We start from the raw sequence: 24,887 nt of genomic DNA on the forward strand, positions 1-24,887 counted from the left end.
GCAGTCTGTGCACCAGAGCGCTCTGATGCCACATTACAAACACGAGGATGTGAAAACAAGCAGCATTCTTCCCCGTCATCTCCATCTAATCCCCCACGGCACACTCAAGTCAGCCACTTGTTTCAGAAAAACAAATAATTGTGCAAAATAAAACCAGCAAGCCACTCTGAAATCCATATTGAGAAAAGCAGTTAGAAAATATAACATATGGGAGTCAGACTGCATAAAGCTTGCTTATTGCGATTGAATATGAAAAATACAATATTAAATGTCACAAATGAGTCAACTGTGTATGGCTCAAATCGAATGAGACTAATCTTAAGCTTTTATTGGTCAAGTAATCAGGAGTGAACTGAAAATCTAATATTGCTTGGCTAGGAATATTGCTTTTTTTATATAGATTGAATGCCATGTGCCGTTCTATTATGAGAGATGCAGTTTACAGTTTACAGTTTTATTTCACAATTGATAGCCTATGGAAACTGCATATAGTTCACAATAAGTGACTAAAGAAGGCTTTACATTTCCATTGCACACCATGCTTCAGAAATGGTTGTATTTCAAATAGGAAAACTTTGATATAATTACTTAGGGTTTGATGAATCACACTTCCACGGGACAGCCAAGTTTTTAGTTATATGTACATCATCATCATTATTATTATTATTATTATTATTATTATTATTATTATTATTAAAATATTGGTAGAGAAAACAAAATATTATATTATCATATTATTATTTAATCAATTACTATCATATTAATTGGCTTAATGTCTTTATGCATTTATCAGACACTTTAATTCAAAGCAATTGACGAAAGAGGTTTAGTAAATGTTACCTTTATTAATTTGAATGCTTAATTATGCCTGTTAAATGCATTGCCCGAGCATCTGTTACTTTCACTGTTCATGTTATCATTTTGTTTCATTTTATCACATTATTGACACTATATAAAGGAAAGAGAATTTCAGCTGAGCTGAATAATGCAGATTTTGCAACAATGACGCTAGCTATTTTCATCCAAAGGTTTAAATTTTACTATTTTTTTTTTATTATTTAGATTTTTTTATGTTATATTACAAAATGTACATAACACCTACAGTATGTGAATGGTAAATAGCTAGTGTTACAAACTGAAAATAATCAATATTGAACTAATTTAAGCTGAATGATGACACTAGTGTCTTGTGTAGAGCAGCTTAGAGAAACTTTCAGAATTGATTAACTTTTCAGCATGAATTTCACAGAGCTGCATAATTTGATTTGATGAATCTTACAGTATTAACACTCTTAATTTCTTGTGTATTACTGTGAAATTGTTTTGAACATACAATAGAAATACAATACAAAACACTTTTAAGAAAATAATATACATCCATCAATTTCTTACGTTACATGATTAAGCAACAAGGCAAATTATCCTTTGTTGATAACCACCCACCGGCCAAACAAATGCTAGCACTTTATCCTCCACAAACAGGTTGCAAAGAGCTGCACAGCTAACTGCAGCATTGTCTTTTTTTGTGTTTTCAACATCAAATGAAAGTCAGGCATATCATCTAGGAATATTCCACATCTGACTCTGTTACACTCCGGGTTCATTAACATGTCATCGTAAGCATTTTGTCTCCCAGAAATCAAAATTCAAGCATTCAGTTCTCCCATCATGAAGCAGAGAAGTTCCAAAAGCTTTCAGAATGACAAGGCTAAATTCCTGCGGGGAGAGAAAAGGCTAGGTGTGCGTTGGGAAAGTTTGACAGAATACATTTCCATTTTAGCGATTAGACTGTAACAAACGTCAAGAGGCTGAGGCACTAGCTTTATGCTTTTGGATTAACGATGCATTATTAATGGATCCTTCTAACCACCTGCTTTGACTTCACTGTTATCTGTCTTCTTTCAGATCTGTGCTACAGTGGCTGAACCGCGTGCAGTCATTCCTCTACTGCAACGAGAACGGCTTTTGGGGAACCTTCCTGGAGAGCCAGCGTACGTGCGTGTGCCACACAGGGGCCACCCTTTGCCAGCGGCCCATCCCTTGCGTGATCGGCGGCAACAACAGTTGTGCCATGTGCAGCCTGGCCAACATCTCGCAATGTGGCTCCTGCAACAAAGGCTACAAGCTGTACCGTGGACGCTGCGAGCCGCAGAACGTGGACTCGGAGCGCAGCGAGCAGTTCATCAGCTTCGAGACGGACCTCGACTTCCAGGACCTGGAGCTCAAATACCTGCTGCAGAAGATGGACTCACGGCTGCACATCCACACTACCTTCATCAGCAACGAGGTGCGCCTGGAGACCTTCTTCGACCCACGGTGGCGCAAGCGGATGTCGCTGACACTCAAGAGCAACAAGAACCGCATGGACTACCTGCACATGGTCGTAGGCCTGTCCATGAAGATCTGCCAGATGCGCAACAGTAGTGTGGACCCCATGTTCTTCATCTACGTGAACCCGTTCAGTGGAAGCCACTCGGAGGGTTGGAGCATGCCGTTCGGTGAGCACGGATATCCGCGCTGGGAGAAGGTGCGACTGCAGAACTCGCAGTGCTTTAACTGGACCCTGCTGTTGGGAAACCGCTGGAAGACCTTCTTCGAGACGGTGCACATCTACCTGCGAAGCCGTGCTAAGGTGCCCACTGTCCTGCGGAACGACACGGGCCACGGGCCAGTGGACTTATCTGACCCCAACAAGCGGCAGATCTACATCAAGATCTCCGACATCCAAGTATTCGGCTATAGCCTGCGATTCAATGCTGACCTGCTGAGGAGCGCTGTGCAGCAGGTCAATCAGTCGTACACGCAGGGGTCCCAGTTCTACTCATCCTCATCCATTATGCTCCTGCTGCTGGACATACGAGAGAGAATTAACCGTCTGGCCCCTCCAGTGGCCCCTGGGAAGCCCCAGCTGGACCTGTTCTCCTGTATGCTGAAACATCGACTCAAGCTCAACAACAGCGAGATGATTCGCGTAAATCATGCCTTGGACATGTACAATACAGAAATCTTGAAACAATCAGACCATCTGACTACCAAACTCTGCTGAAAACACAATTTAAAAGAAAAAGAAAAAAGAAAGATTCCTTTTTCATTTGATTTGAAACCTTTTTTTTTTTTATGTATTAACAACTTTATAAGTGTAATTGTTAAACAGAAACTAAAAATATAGAGATAAACCATTTTAGTTCACAAAAAAAAAAAAAAAAAAAAAAAAAAAAACTGTATCATATTTGTCCAAGCATGTCTGTCATTTCCTAAACAAACAAAAAAAGAGAGAAAAGATCACTATTATACTTATTAAATTCAACATTCAGTGACACAGAGGCCTTGATTTTACTTTGAGGGAACAAAGGTAGATCTTAAACTGCCATTCTTTACTGGTTAACACGTTTTTAGAGATGTATAACCACAACTATGTAAGGGCAGAACCAAAATACAGTAATTAATGTGAAACTCTACCATGTTGTTATCATGCATCTTTTAGAGGAGGTTTATACAGCGTAAGGCTTCATTGACTGTACAGTGTCTTGTCCTTTCATATGACACCCCTCTAAGAGAGCTTGGCAGTGAGTTCAGGACGGACGTCCACCGTTTCTTGCTGGATGTCCAGTTTTCTCAATTCCCGTTAATTGCTGCCTGGCAGGTGAAATGAATCCTGTTTGGGCTCCCTCTGTTGTATTTTCAGATTCACGCTCTTGTTCTTCAGCCAGGTTGAGTCGCTTCGGTGCCTGAGTGCAGTGTCTATGGTTGAACAGAATCAATTCATGCTATTTCGTACTTCTTCGCATAATGTACACATTGTGATTGCTGATGTGTCAAGCTTTTTTGCAGCACCCTGAACACAATTTGATCATTTCTAATTTCTTTAACGGTCAGCATAAAGCCATACATTTCTCAGAGGGATAAAAAAAAAGAAAAGAAGCTTGGCACATTTTTTGAGAAATGTCCTATAAATTGCTTTTGTATTTTTGTTTTTCAGTCTTTTTCTAATGAAATATAGCACAGCGGTCACAAAAAAAAGAAAAAAAAAAGAGAAAGTAATATATATGTACTGCGGGATTATGGCATGATATTGTAAAGCCATTGCATTTTCATTAACAAGAGTGAATCCACAAGAACAGTATATTAAAGCTTCAAATATCTATGATGGTTTTAATCTCAAAATCTGCTTGTATACCAAATGTACACTTTACTTTTTTATAAGATTTCATTTGGGTTTTATATTCCTTGATGCAATTCAGGTTTAACTTTTTGACATGTCGGCTGATTAATCTCTCTACTCTAAAATCTTAGCTGGGATGGGGATTTTGTTTTAATTTTATTTATTTTTTTCAGAAGAACATTCACTGGAGTTATTTCTAGAATAGGGAGAATGCCATTATTATTAGCATTGATTATTATCATTGCCATTATTATTCAATCTTATTAAGTGCCTGTTAGCTATCCCTTTAATGCTTTTCCTTCACGTTTTCTTTTCTTTTTTTTTTTTTTTTTTTTTGGTTTGTTTAACAGAAGACCCCATCTAAATCTAAACACATGCCACTTGACTCATGGGAACAGGGCCAAAAGCTTTCTTGCTGTACTCTGCATGAACTGAAAATAACCACTTGAGAGTGAGATGAGGCTTAACTTGGTTAATGAATTAGAGTTAAATGTGTATTATAAGTGTAAATACCTATTTTATCTTGATATAGCCATGGAATCAAAAGCTTTTCTTAGATTACAGCAAATGAACCGCAGCCCATTAAACGCGACACAACCCCACCTCGAGCACAAGTACTGTAAATATGACACAAAATCATTTGCGCTCATCTGGAGAAACATCACCAGCTGAAATGGATCTTGTCCAAGCTAAATCTGTTTATGGTCTACACTAACACATGCTTACAGCCATCCATACACTTCTGTTACAGAAACCATGTACGACACACTATCACACGATAGAACGTTCACTGGGTTGAGAAACTGCTTTCAAGTACTTTATGTAATTTCTGCTGTTCTGTTGAAATAACTATATCAGCTTTCTTCAAAATGAATGTTTCAAATAATATTCTATTTCTCATTAAAATGCTATATTTAATAAGAAGACCAATGCTTGTTTGTACCGCACAAAGTCAGAAGCAATCACACAGCAATCAAGGGGTTTATGGTTTCACATCTTTTCAGTCCCAATATTTTTTAATCTCAGTCTGTTTGTTGTAAAAGTGGTCGACCCGCAGACTAGTCGTTTTCAAGACTAACAGGTAAGGATGTAGTAGAAACATGCTGCGGCTGGACCTGAGGGAACATGGGTTAAGTTTCCTGCTCAAGGTCACGATACTTGTCAGAGCCATTCGAGTTTACAGACTTCCAGAATGAAAGAAACATTTCTGGGGTCAGAACTCAAACATAATACACCTAAATACTTCTGAAGAACCCCAGTGAGACCAAGAGTTTCTGTCACTGTATCACACCACGGGGCAAAACTAATACTGCTTTCCAATGATATGCCTGAGAAATCTATGAAAATGTTATCTTAGAAAAGGCAAATTATCAACATTTACAGAGATGGGCAAAATAACAGATGAACTTTAGTGAGTTATGAAATGTCTTGATCAAACTGGTGTAGTAAAAAGAAAACATCCTGAATGGGTTTCAGCAGTATTGTGGTTTGGCCATTACACCAACTTTGGCTCAGTCGGGAAAATGTGCCTGTACTGTAACATACCTACACATACAGTACAGTGCACTTTCCAGCTATAATGAACACTAGAGGTGGTAAAACACCAACAACTTTTATCCCTTTTTATTTCAAATTATGATTAAAGTAACCGAGTATCAATTCATAAAAATTTATTTTCATGTGTGTCATATTTAGATTTTAAAATAGCTTTAGTCAAGGTTAAAAATCTGAGCACACAGGGTAGTTTATGTGTGTCATTCACTAACACTAGGTTTTTAATCTGATGAATACAGGTGCTTCTAAGAAAATTAGAATGTCGAGGTGAAGCTCATTTATTTCAGTAATTCAACTAAAATTGTGAAACTTGTGTATTAAATAAATTCAATGCACGCATACCGAAGTAGTTTAATTCTTTGGTTATTTTAATTGTGATGATTTTGGCTCACATTTAACAAAAACACATCAATTCACAGTCTCAACAAATAATACTTCATAATACTACATAATACTAAAAAAAAAAAAAAAAACTTTTTAGTGAATTGTTGGCCTCCCGGAAAGTATGTTCATTCACTGTACATGTATTCAATACTTGGTAGGGGTTCCTTTTGTTTTAATTACTGCCTCAGTTCTGAGTGGCATCTAGGTGATCAGTTTATGGCACTGCTGAGGTGGACAGCCCGAGTTTCTTTGACAGTGGCCTTCAGCTCATCTGCATTGTTTGGTCTCTTGTTTCTCATTTTCCTCTTGACAATACTCCATAGATTCTCTATGGGGTTCAGTTCTGCTGAGTTTGTTGCCCATTCAAACACACCAACACCATGGTCATTTAACCATCTTTTGGTGCTTTTGACAGTGTGGGCAGGTGCCAAATCCTGCTGGAAAATGAAATCAGCATCTACAAAAAGCTGGTCAGGAGAAGGAAGCATGAAGTGCTCCAAAATTTCTTGGTAAATGGGTGCAGTGACATTGGTTTCAAAAAAAAAAAAAAAAAAAGATGACATTGCACCCCAAATCATCAAAGACTGTGGGAACTTAACCCTGGACTACAAGCAGATTGGGCTATGAACTTCTTCACCCTTCCTCCAGACTCTATGACATTGGTTTCCAAATGAAACACAAAACTTGCTCTCATCTGAAAAAAGGACTTTTGACCACTGGGCAACAGTCCAGTTATTCTTCTCCTTAGCCCAGGTAAGATGCCTCAGGAGGAGCTTAAAAAGAGGAATATGACAACTGTAGCCAAATTCCATGAAAGGTCTGTGTGTGGTGGCTCTTGATGCCTTGACCCCAGCCTCAGTCCAATCCTTGTAAAGGTCACTCAAATTCTTGAATCGTTTTGCTTGACAATCCAAGGCTGCGGTTCTCTCGGTTAGTTGTGTGTCTTTTTCTTCCACAATTTTTCCTTCCACGCTACTCTCTGTAGTAAGATTCAGCTGGCAATGGATGTTTGTGGCTTACTCTCATTGTGAAAGGGGTCAATGATTGTCTTGTGGACAACTGTCAGATCAGCAGTCTTCCCCATGATTGTGTAGCCTAGTGAACCAAACTGAGAGACCATTTTGAAGGCTCAGGAAATCTTTGCAGGTGTTTTGAATTGATTAGCTGATTGGCATTTCACCATATTCTAATTTGCTGAGTTGGTGTTTTTATTTTAAATTTGAGCCAAAATCAACACAATTAAAAGAACCAAAGACTTACACTACTTCAGTCTGTGTGCACTGAATTTATTTATTACACACGTTTCACAATTTGAGTTGAATTAAGCAGTACTTTCCATATGAATAACATTATACCAATTTAAGGAAAATCACTTCTTCTTTTCTTTTCTTTCCTTTTCTTTTTTAAATCACTATAAGCAAAAATATTGGTGATGGTTCCCTTAGCAACCACCACCAATTATAAAGTGCTCCTTAACTTGTAAATAATTATTTAAGGACTGCATATGAACTCATAGGACGCAAAGAAATGGATGCACACATTCTTCACAAGCACTCAACGTCAATAAAATTACCCCACATAAAAGAAATAAGCCTCTCACCCCCACCCTCCCCGCTCCCCAAGGTCAAGTAAACCACCCCCTTCCCCTGTCCAGCCCAGTACTGATATGTGGTCAGTAAACTGCAGAATTTGTGGTATTGTCCTTCTAGTGTCATCCCATTACATGAAATGCTGATTAATGCTGTAGCATGGAGCAGCTAATGAGGCGAATGAGTCTTTGTGTGTGAGCTAGCCCACTGCTACACCCCACCCAAACCACGAGTGCTCTGCCAGGATATAATTACAATGTCCTAATAAATCACCATGCTTTGTGCTTAATGTATCGTAAGTTCATATTGCGAGAGAAATTGATATGGAGATCCACCCGACCGTCAACGCCAATTGACTTGTTCAAAGGGTACATGAACTTCAAGCTATATGGTAACTGTCCTTTTTTAATAGCACATTTTTGTGTACATAGCAAATTAACTGCAGTGACTTCTGGTGCAGTTTTGTCAAGAATATCTCTACCGAAGTTAGAAATAGGCATATTGCCTGACCACTGAATCAAATTCCAATATCCATCTCGGCCATTTAATACTCTGATCTCATTAATTTACTTAATGAAATCATACAAGATATTAAATTGCTGAAAAAAATTAGTTCAATAAATATTGTATTCAGTAAATCATTTTTCAGTATTAGCAGTCATGTGCATTATTCTTGCACTTATTAAAATGTTGCTGTATTAAAATGTGTAGGAAAGAACCTGCGGTGTTGAGTAAATTGTCACATATGCATGCATTTAAGACCCGTGAAGATGCAATCATGTCAGCAATGCTTAATCAGATCTTGTGGTGTTAGGGTCAGTATTAATAAAATCTAATTATCTTTGAAGTTTGTACAAAAATGTAACATATCATTTTACTCTTAACTGTAAATTAATGCACACGTTTACAGAAGTTGGCTGGCAATTTAGTTCAGAATGTTGAACTCTCATAAATAATGGAATGATTGGGGCAGTACCTTTTTTAAATGGTAGACCTATGTACCTGTATTGGTCCCTTAAAGGCACAGTAACTAAAGTGTACATATTAGTACATATTAGTGAGTGGAGAACCATGACATGACATAGCTAGATCACTCCTATTAAAACAATAGAGCTGTCAAAGCTGTCAGCACCCACTTGATATAACAATGACAGATAACCTGTTTCTGTTTTTGATGCACTACACAGACTATAGCTACAGAGACTTTTGAATCCTCATATGACTGAAATGAAATAAATATATTAGTGTAATAATAATAATATATATATATTAGTGTTATTTGCAAATAATTGGTTTGTTGCATATTATTTTACAGTTCCCTTTCAGTCACGTGCAACGTTACGTCAGTGACTGATGAATTGGGTTCCCCGCTAGGGAGAACAATCACCTTCGAGTGTTTACTAAACAATCCAATAAGTGTTGGCAATGGATCTTTGCGGAGAGCGCATGTAGTCACAAATTTCAGCTTTTCGCTTCGTTGCCTAAAATTTCAGCTGGTCTGGTTACTGAACAGAGTGTCTACAAGAAAATGTTCTAACAGTGTTGATGTTGTGGCGCGACAGCGGGGGTTGCTGGTCCAGTGCTGCTGTTGGTGTTTGGACAGCGTGCTGCAGCTATTCAAACTTCAGTCATGCTGCGACCTCTCCTGGGTGCTTCAGCACTTTATTTTCTAAAGAAGAAAATCTAAAAGAGCTGTACTAGTGATGCTGCATTCTTTTAAAGATGGCCTTCCACTCATGCATTTCTTGATGTGGTTGCTTCCTGGCTTCATCTTATGGTCCCGATCGCTGCATCTTGTGCCTGGGCCTTGAGTAGGGCTTGACTGGTAATCTGGCATACCGGGCAAATGCCCGGTGGGCCGACACTCTTTGGGGCTGGTCGATATAATATTATTATTATTATATATTTTTTAATTGGGCAGCGCAGGGACAGCAGCAGGGACAAAGCAGGGACAGCGGCATATTGGTTCATTTTCCATACTGACACTGGGCTGGCCCAATCATCTCTTAACAGGCTCCACCCCTCCCCCTCTGTTTCTTATGTCAGATGCAGTCAGTGGCTCAGAGACAGAAATCTGTGGATTTAGCGTGGAGAAACAAAAGGGCATATGATGCCTCAACATGTGCAAAAATAACCAACATGTTTAGTGCTGTAGCTTCAGTTTCCAAGCCTACAGTACCTGACGACATTTTGCAAAAACAGGTGAACATAGCACATGGAGGTGACTAGCCATGGCAGTGCCGTAGGCACCCATGCAGAGGAGCAGGTGTCTGATAGTGAAGTCAAGGAGGGACAGAGTGAGCAGGAGAGTGTAATAGAAATGGTAAGCATGGTAGTTACAGGTACATGATTAACAGGGAGGGAGTGTTAACCAGGGCGGGTACAGGAGGATAGTGTGTGTGCGTGTGGGCCTGGTTGGGCCACAACGAAGATGATGATTTGATGTTACCTAAATTAATGAATATTATAATAAGACAAAATAATTGTTTTCACTATTATAACGTTTATCAGATTGTCACCTACTGCACTAGCCACTCAGTCAGATAAAGTCAAATAACACAGCATAAGATATTTTGCATTGTTTTTGTAGCTAGGTTAGCAGAGTTAACTTATTCAATTGCAACTTCGGCTGACTATTCTAATGTTAACCCTTTAAAACCCATAATGGCCGTACGGTCCTTCTGTAGAAAAACTTAAAATGATGCCATTTGATTAATTTAATTATTACTCAAAATGCCTGCGTCAAAGCGCCCACGACGAGTTACACGTCGGAAGAGAGAGAGGTAGCTAACGCATACTATTTGGGGATTAAAACACGCCTTGCATTTTGAAAGCTGTATATTTTTGTTTAGCTGTACATTCAAAGAAGTAGATATTTTCTCATGTTTCTAATGAATTTCCAATATCATTAATAATATGGAATATTAACAGTGAGTGAATAATTTTAATATCATATATATTATTAGGACGTCTTCTAACTCTCTAAGTTTTGCACTGCGCACTCAGAACCCACTTCGGGATGGTGTGCCTTTCAGGTCGGGTCCCAGTGCACCACCTTACTGCCCCACTGCAAGTTGGTCAGTGGTTGCCCATTTCCACTTGTTCAGTTCCTGGGGGCCTGGCAAATGCTCCAAAGACCTTCACGCTGGCAGAACCTGATTTTACCAAGTGAGACATGTTCCTGGGACAACATCGTTGTTGACCCTGGAACAACATTGTGATTAACCAATCAGATTTGAAGAACCAGCTTTTAGATTTTGTGAAATTTACGCTTAAAATCAGTGTTTGGTGCTTGTACATCAGTGTCATTCATCTATCATTTCCTCTGATTTTAGGGATTACTCATGGTTAAGGTTAGGTTTAGGTGTAGGGATATGGTTAAGAATATATTTTTGGAGTAAAATGTTGTTCCAGGGTCAACAAAATATGTTGACCTAGGAACACATCGAACTTGGCAAAATCAGGACGTGCTTCACGCTGGGTCATGAGAACCATCAAACTTAGTGATGCGATTCAGTTTGCCCGGTGTCCTCCCAAGTTTATGGGCATTCGGTTCACCCCTGTGCTGAACAAGGAAGCTACTGTATTGCAAGCAGAAATTGCATTCCTTCTGGCAAAGGATGCTATAGAGCCGGTCCCTCCAGCCGATATAAAGTCGGGGTTTTACAGCCCATACTTTATTGTACCAAAGAAAGTCGGTGGGTTACCTGTGTGTCCTGAATCGGGCCCTTCACAAGCTCCTATTCAGGATGTTAATGGAGAATCATATCTTTCAATACATTCATCTGCACGATTGCACGATCGATTTGATGGACGCGTACTTTCATGTCTCAATTCTCCTTCGACACAGGCCTTTTCTCCACTTCGTGTTCGAGGGGCGAGCATATCAGTACAAGGTCCTCCCCTTCAGCCTGTCCCTGTCACCTCGTGTCTTCACTAAGGTTGTGGAGGCAGCCCTCGTTCCAGGGCAAATCTTGAGCACAATTGTGCGGACACAGGAACATGGTACTCTGTCACCTCAGCCAGTTGGGCCTTGCATGGGGGAGAGTTTAATAATTTCCCAGTTGATCCAGAGGATCTCTTTTCTTGGTATGGAGTTGGACTCTGTCAATCTAAAAGCACATCTCACAGTGGAGCTTACTCAGTCGATGCTGAACTGCCTGTAGTCATTTCAGTGCAGGAGGGTGGTTCCACTGAAATTGTTTTAGAAGCTCCTGGGGCATATGTCACCTGTTGCCGCTGTCACAAGGCTTAGATTGCTTCATATAAGACTGCTTCAGCACTGGCTTCATGACCGTGTCCCGAGATGGGCATGGCAACGCGGCCCCCACCGGACCTCAATCACTCATTCCTGCCACCAGACCTTCAGGACATGATCAGACCTTGTTTTTTTTTTTTTACATCCAGGAGTTCCCCTAGTGCCAGTGTCCAGGCATGTTGTTGTCTCAACATATGCATCTACCATAGGCTGGGGGGCCATGTGCAACAGGCATGCAGGGCCTCAACTGCAGTGGAATATCAATTGCCTCAAGTTGCTAGCAGAATGGGTTGCTCAGTGCCGCTTCAAATCGCTGCTACATGACAAGCACGTATTGGTCCGGATGGACAGTACTGTGACCATTGAGTACATCAACCACCAAGGCGGTCTACACTCCCGTCGCATGTTGCAACTCGCCCACCATCTCCTCCTTTTGAGTCAGAAGAATATTTGCGCCGATGTACGGCCGAGGCACACCGTCTATTACATCAAATTCAGCTTTATGTATGTCTAAAATGTTTCTGGACTACTAACTTCAAGCATCTTTTTGATTCTGTTTGAAAACTGTTTCACAAACCAAAACCCTTTTGACTATATAAGTTTTGCATTAATTCACATAGTTTATTTAATGTCAATACAACCCACAAACTGTGTCCAGACTGAAATGCAGGGACTGGATGTCTTAGAACTTTAATTGAACACCCCTGTTCTTGACCATGCCATTTCACATGTAGCTCCCACATTCAAAGAGATTTTGCTGGAAATGAATTTGCACAGGCCAAGGTAATGACAACAGATAAATTGGTAGACCAGCATGCTATTCAGTAGCAATGCAGTTGACTATGATTCAGTACGAAACCACTGAATGAATGTGAAGCTACTAATAATGGACTGCCTTCAGGTTATTGTACATCTAGCCTTGGGTTTCTGAGAAAACTCAAAGGAAATAGCAAAGGTATAGAGCTGCATCAATTCAAGGTTTTCCCTTTTTGTTGCAGGAAAGACGAAAACTGGCATGTGTGTTACTGAGTGTGATTAAAATGAGGATCTTGAAAAATGTCCGTGGCTTTTCTATGTATAAGTACTCCCAAGCCCATCAAACAGTATTTACTGCCAATCAAACAAGTTTTACATTAAATAAGTTTTCAAGCATGTGAAACATAAAACTTGCTGATACTGATAATGGTTTTGAAACAGTCCCAGAAGAAACACTATGTCATTAGTTTGCTTAGATGCAGCATTTCTTTGAAAAACAACAAAGCAGTGATTTTTGATGCAGACATGGTGATTCTATATCAGGTTCTGTATAAGACTTCTCAGCAAATTGTTTTTGGCAAAGGCGGTCCAATGATTAGAAAAAAAAAAAAAGAAATAGAAAAAAAATTCTACCATAATGAGGAAAAAAACATGCATTTTAAGATGCATGAATTTGTAAATAGGCTGTGGCAACTATATAAAAACAGGCTGCTAATTTGCAGAAAATCACTACAGTCATGAAACGCTATAAATCTTCATTCTCAGCTTTAGCTCTAAGAAAATGTGCCATGAGGCAAAAGAAAGCAATAAGGAAAAAGATTTATCATCTCTATCAGCATCTTCAATCACAGAGGAGTAGAGCAAGATTTGAGCTTTGCTCTTTGAGAGGAATAACACTAAACATCAACAATATGTCACGAATATCCCCTATGCTCCAGCATCAGACGGCAGGACCAACTTGGGATAGATCGATTGCATCCTTAAACCTCCAACACTGTAGGGTTTTATGTCAGATCTGGACACAAGATAATAACTATTATTAAGGGCCGAGAGCCGAATGTGCATCTGATGATGTTCTTGTTATGTTGTTTCTTGGCTCTGCCAGCCTACAGCAGCTCTAAAACCATACTGTTAACAAAGTAATGAAATTCAGCACATTGATAGGGATGGGTCTGAGAGGAGTCCCCAGCTTTTACTTTTTCTTCTGCTTATAACCCTTTTTTTCTGGGAAAATGTTGTGCTTTTTTTCAGATTTCAAAGCTCCACCTCTCCACCTACTACATTGAATTGACCACTATCTTGGATTTTATTTATTTATTTATTTTATTATATATATATATATATATATATATATATATATATATATATATATATATATATATATATATATATATATATTTACGTCTTCTTCTACAATTTTTGTTCATAGGAAGATTTTTCAGAATCTTCAGACCAAGCATTGCAAATGCTTTTGGATGGATTTTCGAATTAAAGCCATTTCCTATCAGAGCTTTGTTCTGCTGCATTCAAACTTATAATGTCATTGTACAGTTGTTTGATATCTTAAAAAAAAAAAAAAAAAAAAATCTTTAAAAGAATCTTTTAATCTTTTTGTATTGTATCTACTTTCTTTTTACTTATTATACAATTATTAAATATATATATATATATATATATATATATATATATATATTTTTTTATATTATTTAAAAGCCCTGTGTACTGCGTTTAAGCTGAGACTTGTTATAGCACTTATATATCATTGCTCTTTTTGTTGTTTTTGATTGCTTCCATAGTCCTCATATGTAAGCCGCTTTGGATTAAAACATCTGCTAAATCACTAAATGTAAATGTAAGTGTAAATATCGCTGCTGAGTGCAATACGTATTTACATAACTACAAGACTTTTCATGCTGAACGTGCAAATTTGGCCCTATGGGGCTATCCACACCAGGTGTGATCATTTGCCTCATGTGGAAAACCGAGGAAAATGGCCGTCCAATCAGATTTGTGGTTAGATCATGTTCCCGGAGCAGCTGCTGTTTCACAAAAGGGCAGAGTGGAGGCGCTGTTTCGAAAATCTGTGTAATAAAATGCATAAGAAGTGTATCCCGGAAGAGAGAAGAGAGTGGATACTGAGGCCTTGTCCTAAATGGCACACTTCATGTGAACTTACGGTCTTTCAAACTTACAATGCCAGCTGCATATGCATGTGTCCATTAAGTTCACAAGAACATAGGGTGTCCCTTTCATAATTTTAGCTTTCAGAATGGTGCATATGAGCATCCATTTTGAGGCCACTATGCACCCTCAAAGTGCACTTCTGTCGAGGTGAGCTCCACAGCAAAAGCGGCATTACATCACGAACGTTTGGACTAAGGTTTAGGGTGCTATTTCGGAGAGGGCCTATTTTCTTGTTATCATTGGTATCTAAAACAGATTTAATCTTACATTTTCTTTATCAACAATATAATTCCTATTATTTCTCCATTTAATTTTGTGATCGGAAAAGCACTGTCCGTTTTCTTACATGTGCGCGAGTGTATGAGTTAGAGCGTCACTATAGATCTGTCAACCATGTGATCATATACAGGTCCTTCTCAAAAAATTAGCATATTGTGATAAAAGTTCATTATTTTCCATAATGTAATGATACAAATTAAACTTTCATATATTTTAGACACCAACTTAAATATTTCAGCATATTAGCATATTTCATCCGATAAAAGAAAAGTGTTTTTAATACAAAAAAAATCAACCTTCAAATAATTATGTTCAGTTATGCACTCAATACTTGGTCGGGAATCCTTTTGCAGAAATGACTGCTTCAATGCGGCGTAGCATGGAGGCAATCAGCCTGTGGCACTGCTGAGGTGTTATGGAGGCCCAGGATGCTTCGATAGCGGCCTTAAGATTATTCCAGAGTGTTGGGTCTTGCGTCTCTCAAATTTCTCTTCACAATATCCCACAGATTCTCTATGGGGTTCAGGTCAGGAGAGTTGGCAGGCCAATTGAGCACAGTAAAACCATGGTCAGTAAACCATTTACCAGTGGTTTTGGCACTGTGAGCAGGTGCCAGGTCGTGCTGAAAAACGAAATCTTTATCTCCATAAAGCTTTTCAACAGATGGAAGCATGAAGTGCTCCAAAATCTCCTGATAGCTAGCTGCATTGACCCTGCCCTTGATAAAACACAGTGGACCAACACCAGCAGCTGACATGGCACCCCAGACCATCACTGACTGTGGGTACTTGACACTGGACTTAAGGCATATTGGCATTTCCTTCTCCCCAGTCATCCTCCAGACTCTTGCACCTTGATTTCCGAATGGCATGCAAAATGTGCTTTCATCCAAAAAAAGTACTTTGGACCACTGAGCAACAGTCCAGTGCTGCTTCTCTGTAGCCCACTTCCGGCACACGCCTGTGCACGGTGGCTCTGGATATTTCTATTCCAGACTCAATCCACTGCTTCCGCAGGTCCCCCCAGGTCTGGAATTGGTCCTTCTCCACAATCTTCCTCAGGGTCCGGTCACCTCTTCTTGTTGTGCAGCGTTTTTTGCCACACATTTTCCTTCCCACAGACTTCCCACTGAGCTGCCTTGATACAGCACTCTGAGAACAGCCTATTAATTCAGAAATTTCTTTCTGTGTCTTACCATCTTGCTTGAGGGCGTCAATAATGGCCTTCTGGACAGCAGTCAGGTCGGCAGTCTTACCCATGATTGCGGTTTTGAGTAATGAACCAGGCTGGGAGTTTTTAAAAGCCTCAGGAATCTTTTGCAGGTGTTTAGAGTTGATTAGTTCATTCAGATCTTTAGGTTAATAGCTTGTTTAGAGAACCTTTTCATGATATGCTAATTTTTTGAGAAAGGAATTTTGGGTTTTCTGTATGCCAAAATCATCAGTATTAAAACAATAAAAGACCTGAAATATTTCAGTTGGTGTGCAATGAATCTAAAATATATGTAATATATGTAAGCTATTCGTGTAAGGACACCAGATATTTCTGGTGAAGAACCAAGCTTAATCTATCTTAATTTATCTTATTGAGCAGTGGACGATGTTCATTTATAAGAAATACACATCTGAGGAAAATGCATTGTTGGTCAGCGCCACCTACCATGCATGCATGAAATAGCAGAAGACGATCAATCATTTGCACTTGGTAAGAAAGCACCTTTCGTCAGTGATTCGCCTATATTTTTCTCATCATGCTCAGTGTAAAATGGTCCTGTGAGTGTGATATTGCATTTGTACAACAGTTTTGATGGCAGTTTGAAGTGTGTAAATTACTCAGAAACGACCATTGAAAAAAAAAAAATATATATATATATATATATATATATATATATATGCCGCTTTCTTCCGCCACATAATCAAATCTCAGTTTGACAGTTTAACAGCTGAGCTCAATTTATAAGAAATACAGATCTAAGGAAAAATGCATTGTTGGTCAGCGCCACCTACCTTGCAGGCATGAATTAGCGGAAGGCAATCAATCATTTCGCAGAGAGAAAGCACCTTTCGTCAGCAATTCGCCTTGTTTTTTCGTATCACGCTCAGTGAGAAATGGTCTTGCGAATGTTACATTACAACAGTTCAACAGCACAAGTGTGCAAATAATTAAGAAACTAACACTGATTTGAAAAAAAAGTATGCTACTTCCTTCCGCTACAGATTCAAATCTCAGTTTGACAGTTTGAAAGCTGAGCTCAAGCCTCTGTTACTAATTTCAAAATGTCTATTTAGAACTAGTAACGAAGGAACGTTGAGTTGCTTCACTGAAAGCTTATTGTAGTACTGTATACGCTCAATTTATTATGTATATTGGTTGCATCTTAAGGTATTGTTAAAAAGTAAAAATAACTTCTTTGTTTTTAAAACCCTGCTTCAGTCTCTTTCAATATAAAAGTATTTGCTGCTGACTCATTTATTCATAAAAAAAAAAAAAAAAAAATCTAATGGTGTAACAATGTAACTAAACAAACTGCTTCTCAATACCAAATACCATTATTAAATACTATTATTATTCATATAACATATATCTATTGCATAATTATATTTTATATTATAAAATGAAGCAATTCAGTCAAAAGTACAAAGGCAACACTGTGATATACAGCATTAAAGTTATATAAACATATAAAGTTATGAGACTTTGCCCTCAGCCCAAAGTATTTGCTCTAGAACAAATAATAGGTTTATGAGACCAAATATTGCCTGTTAGACTTACTAAAAACAAATTAATGTTATAATGCTTAAACACTATAGAGACATAAGAGCCAGCGGCAAAGGTGTGATGAGGCTGCTCTCGGCACATTCATGAATACTGAAACTCTGGAGCTGACATCTCTGAAAATGTCTTAGCAAATTTTAAAATAGATGTTACAGTACCTTTATCAACAAACTACATTTTTGAAGTCTAAACAACTACATGCTTGCCTAAAACTCTTAAAACTACATTCCATGTCATAAAAAATGATTTATAAAATTGTGCACAAATATAGGATATAAATAAACAATACATAAATACATACAGTACATACAGAAATGTTTATAAAATTACTCAAAATTTGCCTTAAGTTTTATTATTATTATTATTATTATACATATTTTTTTAGCCAACAATTTTGCTGTCAACAAACAGGCTTCACCTAATGTTGCAGAAAAAAAAAAAAAAAAAACAGACAAAACTTAAAGAAAAATGGGTACAGTGCAAACTAGTGGAAGAATGTCAAAATTATTTAAATAGACATATAAACAGAAAGAAAGGCAAAGAATCCAATAGTGAGTTAATGACAGAGATTTAATATACTCAAGCACTCGTGAAATGATAATGACAGTTTCACTGGACGAAGCACAGACGAGTGAAGACGGGTAATAAAATCTAGAGCAATGTGTGACCAGGTTCTCGAAGGAACAGACAGCGGTTGGAGTAACCCATCTGGGGAGCGATTGGAAGTCTTACCCGTGGCACAAAACGAACACGGCAAAACAAACTCCCGAATGTCGCAGCCATACCAGGCCACCAGAACCGTTGCTTAACCGAAAACTTGGTTCTATTAACCAAGGTTCTATTAATCTGAGCTATTAACTCCTGGATGACAAGCTACATTGGAACCATGGCCCCATCATATGACGTCGGACCGAACTCCCTCATGCACAAATAATCGACCCGGTGGACCACCGGGCAGAGGCATTACCCCTTCTAAGGCCGTCATGACCTTCGATTCGATCCCCCATCTGAGTGTGGAGATGACTAGTCTCTCAGGAAAGATACACTCGGGAGTAGACAGGCATTCGGAACGGTCAAAAACCTGTGATAAAGCATCGAGTTTGATGTTCTTAGAACACGGGCGGTACGACAGAAAAAAATCAAAACATCCGAAAAAAACAGCCCACCGAGCCTGCCTAGAGTTGAGTCTTTTAGCCAATATGATCTATTCCAGATTCTTATGATCGATAGATACTATAAAAGGAACACCCGACCCTTCTATCTAGTGACACCATTCTTCCAATGCAAGCTTGACTGCCAACAATTCCTTGTTGCCAATGTCTTAATTTCGTTCAGCTGGTGATAAGCGATGGGAATAAAACGCGCATGGATGCATTTTGTCATCCGAGGAAGAGCGCTGGGAGAGAACCACACCTACCCCCACCTCTGATGCATCCACCTCCACCATGAACTGATGTGATGGGTCAGGGGCCACAAGAATGGGAGGCAAAACGAATCGGCTCTTCAGTTTGCAAAATGTAGCTTTGGCTAAACCAGACCACCTGAACGTCGTTCTGGGGGAGGTCAACGTTGTCAGAGGCGCGGCTAGTTGGCTGAAATTACAAATGAAACGTCTATAAAAATTGGCAAACCCCAGAAAGCTCTGCAGGGCCTTGCGGGAATCTGGGCTTGGCCAAACCACCACAGCCTTAACCTTGTCGGGGTCCATGTGCACTCCCTCGGACGACACAATGTACCCCAAAAATGGAACTGACTGTGCGTGAAAAACGCATTTCTCCGCCTTGACAAAAAGCTAATTTGCTTGCAGCCTCTGGAGCACTAGTCTGATGTGGTGAACGTGTTCCTGGAGAGAAGAAGAAAATATCAGCATGTCATCCAGGTAGACATAAATGAACTGATCTACCATGTTTCTCAACACGTCATTGACTAGTGCTTGGAAGACAGCAGGGGTGTTGGACAGCCCAAAAAGCATGACCAAATATTCAAAATGGCCCAGGGGGGTATTAAATGCTGTCTTCTATTCATCCCCCTTCCTTATGCGGACCAAATGATAAGCATTACGTAAGTCCAGTTTTGTAAATATTGACGCTCCCTGCAGCCTCTCGAAGGCTGAAGACATCAACTGGAAAGGATAGGTATTCTTCACTTTGATGTTGTTCAGCCCTCTGTAATCAATGCAAGATCGCAGAGATCCATCCTTCTTAGCCACAATAAGAACCCCGCCCCGCTGGAGAATAGGAAGGGCGGATGAACTTGGAAGCCAGCGAATCAGAAATATATTTCTCCATGGCCTCCCTTTCAGGGGTATAAAGTTAATATAACTTGCCCTTAGGCAGAGACGTATATGGCATATGGTCTATAGCACAGTCATAGGGACGATGATGAGGAAGAGAAGCAGCCCGGGACTTACTGAATACTTCCTTCTGGTCGAGGTACTCCTTGGGCATGTTAGACAAATCCACCATCTCCTCCTTAAACATAGAACTAGACACAGACGAATGAGCAGACACAAGACAAGAGGCATGGCACTGATTACTCCAGGTGGAAATGGAGCCTTTGCCTCATTCCACCCTTGGGGTTGTGTTTGATAAGCCAGGGGTGCCGAGAACTATGGGGCTGAGGGGAGTATCAGTGAGGAGGAATTCCAGAGTTTCAGTGTGGTTACCCACTACCGACAACATGATGGGGTCTGTGGTGTGCGTGATGGTGGGTAATGTCTGACCATTGAGAGTGTGAACTGCATTGGATTTGTGGAGTGATGTGATGGGGATGCAGAGGGGATGGGCCATTGAGAAGTTCATGAAATCACCCTCTGCTCTGGAATACACCAGGGCTTGGCAGTTGTGAGAACCAGTTGCCCATTGCACTCTTCCCGGAAAGAGAGTCGCGGATGAGGATTTACCCAGTGCTGCTCCACCCGACAGTAGCCTCCTCCCTACTGCTGGGCTTGGTCTTTTAGTGGACAGCGATTGAGGAAATGACCCGCCACGCCGCAGTAAAGACATAGTCCCTCAGGTCGTCGATGCTCCTTCTCTTCCCAGGAAAGCCGAGCTCTACCCACCTGCATGGGCTTGGGATCACTGGATGGGCTGACCGTGTCTTCGGTGAGGAAGCCCAATGGCACGAGTTGTCTTCTGGCTCGGGAGTGCTGTTCTACTTGACAGCGCTGCTCCAACCTCGAGTCGACCCTTAATGTTAACTCCATCAATCCATTCAATCTCTTGGGAAGATCCAAGCTATATATTTCACGTTGGACACGGTCAGACAGCCCATGCAGGAATCTGTCCCGCTGCACCTCCTCGTTCCAGTGGTACTCGGCAGCCAGGGTGCGGAATTGTATCATGTAGTCAGAAACTGAAAGCTTGCCTTGGTTAAGATCAGAGAGTCTGCGGGCCACCTCGCGACACCGGACGGTCAAACACCAGTCTCATCTCCTCCTGGAGCGCCTGGAATGAGGGACAGAAAAGGATTGTTATTCTCCCACACCGTCTTTCCCCAAAGAGCTACACGCCCCGACAGCAGGTTTAACACCAACGCCACTCTGGATCTCTCAGTGGAAAAGGTTACAGGTTGCAGGGAAAAGAATAATGAGCATCTAGTCTATCCTGGGCTCGTGCTGGCTGGTGATGTTAATAGGGTTGGGGAAAACAGGCGGTGGGGTGGGCGCAGCGGGCAAACGTAGCTGTTGAATCTGGGTAGTGAGCTCAGACACCTGCGTCACTAGACGCCTGAGCGGTGGCGGAGACCTGTTCCTCCTGATGATCCATATGTTGATTGCTGGTCGTGAGGTATTCCTGAAGCTCTGCCATTCTCGCTGGATCCATCGATGGTCAGTTCATTCTGTTACATCCAGTTCGGAAAGAAAGGCAAAGAATCCAATAGCAAGTTAATGACAGAGATTTATTATACTCAAGCACTCGTGAAATGATAATTACAGTTTCGCTGGACAAAGCACAGACGAGTGAAGACGGGCTCTGTGGCAGGCAGGCATGCTGAGGATACGACCGCTCAGGACCGTGACGCAGGGAAGCAATGGGCGAACCAGACCGGTGGGATCCAGGAATCCAAAACGGAGAGTGTAGACCAGGATGCACATGAACAGCCGGAACCCCAAACACACTGAAATTAACTGACAAAAATGGCCGGGTGAGGTTAATATAGCCCCGGTGATGAGTGCAGCAGGTGGCAGTGATCAGAGTGATAGGTAATCAGTAACCACGCCTCCAACACAACCACACGCACAGAAAAGGTAAGACAGTGAATTAATGAACCGTGACACCTATTGGTTGGCCCCAATATCTTTTTGATTCCCAGAATACCAATAGAAAACCTCTCACTAAACCTTGTGACAGCATTTTTTTTTTCAGAAGCCCAAAAGTGCATGGAATTCCAGTTGTGTGGTCAAAGTGAACATCACGGGTCACTGAGCTCAGAGAATCGGGCAGTTAAATAAATAAATAAAGCAATAAATATATTTTTCCAGATCTCCTTCTGTGACAACGTTTGTCCATTCTTAATCATCCGATGACATTAAAAATGCTGGCTATGACCCCAGCGGCTCAGCAGAATTGGAGCACAACGGACTGAGCCAGTATAATAGGATTACTGGGAAAGCATTCCACCAAGGAACTACAACCCCCAGTAATCCTGTTTTCCTCATTGTCCTCTTCCTGTTTTTGTTTAGACAGCATCAAATCGGGCACTTACTGAATAGCTGAAGATCTGACCTTGATAAAAGTCTTCTGAGAAAATCCTGTAATATGAAGAAGGAGACATGTGTACTCAAAGATAAGCACTTGAGAGGAATGCTTCAGGAGAACAGCAAACTGGTTCCTGATGATATGACTGAAAGAAGCAGACATATGCATACAAATGCGAACATACACTATATACTAACAACAATCACATCCTATATGGCTGCATTCCTATTCTGAATCTAAATTCAGTATGATGGATGTTCATTTCTAGTATGTTTGTGTAATGTTTATCCCAGAAAAAAAAAATGTTGGGCTTAATTAATAATGAATTATATATATATATATATATATATATATATATATATATATATATATATATATATATATATATATATATATATATATATTTAGTTGACTTCTCAAACGCCTTGTAAATGCATTTGATAAAAAAAAATAAAAAAAAAAAAAACTGATGCATTCCCCAATTAAACTCACATCACATGCAGAGATAGAGTTTGCTGCATTTACTGTGAATCAAGTCTTTCTGAGACACTGAAAACACCAGATCATGAGCTGCTCATGTGTAAATAAGGGCATAACCGAAAACATTTTAATAAAAAAAAAAATACCTTAACCTTACTGATAGCTGGTATCTACGGAAGTTCTAAGCGGCCATGCATTATAATTTTTTTTTCCTTTTTGTTTTCTTGTTATAACGACTTAATTTTCTCGTTATCTCGACATAACGAAAGTCGTTTTCTCGTTATAACGACTTATTTTTCTCGTTATCTCGACGTAACGAAGTTCGTTTTCTCGTTATAACGACTTATTTTTCTTGTTATCTCGACATAACGAAAGTTTGTTTTCTCGTTATAACGACATGACAGTTTTACTGTTGCTATAGTAACGAACTCAACTTTGACAGGCATTTGATGGATCATGCAAGCGCTCTTACTGTAGCCTATATTTCAGCAAATTTAGCTTTGCCTAGGTAATAACGTCTACAATACTGTATATAAATAAAGGCTGATCAATCACTGTTGATTTTTCCAGAGACAGTACAACAAACTTTTATTTCATGACACAGAACGCGTTGGTGAAACTCATGCATCTAGCAGGAACTTAATACACAAAATATTCATATTGATTCAAGCATTTAACATTTATGAATTAATTAAATGTCAGTAATGAAGACTGCACAAATTTTAGCGATCACGAGGAAGGTCCGCGTACAGTAAAGTGGACAGTGTACAACACCCCATCAGTTATATTCAGGTCTATAGTGCCACCTGCTGGCGCAGTTTTGTAACTTATTAGAGAAAATTAATTCGTTATAACGAGAAAACGAACTTCGTTATATCGAGATTATGAACTTCGTTATGTAGAGAAAACGAGAAAACAAGAAGAAAAAATATTATAATGCATGGCCGCTTAGAACTTCCGTAGGTATCAGTGTATGATACTATGGAAAATGACTATTGAAACTCGTAAATATTTCATTATCATTTTATTTTAACAAGGTAATATTTTTGACAACACTAATCCAGGGTGAAGTGTAGTGTAAAAAAACCTTATTTCCTAGTAAGAGAAAACTCAAAACGTCACAGATATTTAAAAAGGCATCCAATGGGGGAAGAAAAATTCTCATTGCAGAGAGCATAATGAGCACGCTCTGTGACAACATAAAGCATACACTCTTCTGTAACAAAGGCTCCTTAAGTAGATAAAAAATAAATAAATCAAACGGGAATCGTTCCATCTGCTATAGAAACGTTCCCAAATGCACCCTTAATCTGTCCTGCTGGGAAAATCAATGGCCCTGGCATTGGCCAAATATATTAGCATCTGTGCATTTACGAGCAACCAGTCCTGCCTAAAATGTCATTTCACCACAGAAACAATATCATCAATCATGTGCTGAAGATTGACTCTGGCTGCCATATACAGCTCCTGCACATATTCCTATTTTATTCAGTACTTCTCCATGGGACAGAAACAGCAAGCAAACAGCAAATAGCATCCTACAAGTTCACCATGTACTACGGCATCACTGGCTGTCAGGAAAGGGAGAAAAATCAAATCAGGAAAGGTGGAAGTTAAAAAAATCAACCCATCCTTCAGTCTTTCTACACTATCTTAAACCGGGACAGAATACATCTGTGCACCATTATAAGTTACAACTAAGAGCTACTTTTTAAACAATCCATCACCTTTACATTAAAACTAGAACAATGTCAAGGCTAAATCCT

At 39.7% G+C, this 24,887-nt stretch overlaps 1 protein-coding gene across 1 annotated transcript in view; it reads left to right on the forward strand.

Annotated features, from left to right (window-relative positions):
- LOC127989671 (BMP/retinoic acid-inducible neural-specific protein 1) overlaps positions 1-5,086 on the forward strand; it is a 162,732-nt gene extending 157,646 nt beyond the window's left edge. Inside the window, exon 8 of the mRNA XM_052591443.1 lies at positions 1,906-5,086. Within this exon, the coding sequence (XP_052447403.1) occupies positions 1,906-3,046 (1,141 nt within the window). The 3' untranslated portion in view covers positions 3,047-5,086. The remainder of the gene's footprint in view (positions 1-1,905) is intronic.
- Positions 5,087-24,887: the final 19,801 nt, after the last annotated feature.

This window comes from Carassius gibelio, chromosome A5 (genome assembly GCF_023724105.1).
Source record: "Carassius gibelio isolate Cgi1373 ecotype wild population from Czech Republic chromosome A5, carGib1.2-hapl.c, whole genome shotgun sequence".
NCBI classification, from domain to species: domain Eukaryota; kingdom Metazoa; phylum Chordata; class Actinopteri; order Cypriniformes; family Cyprinidae; genus Carassius; species Carassius gibelio.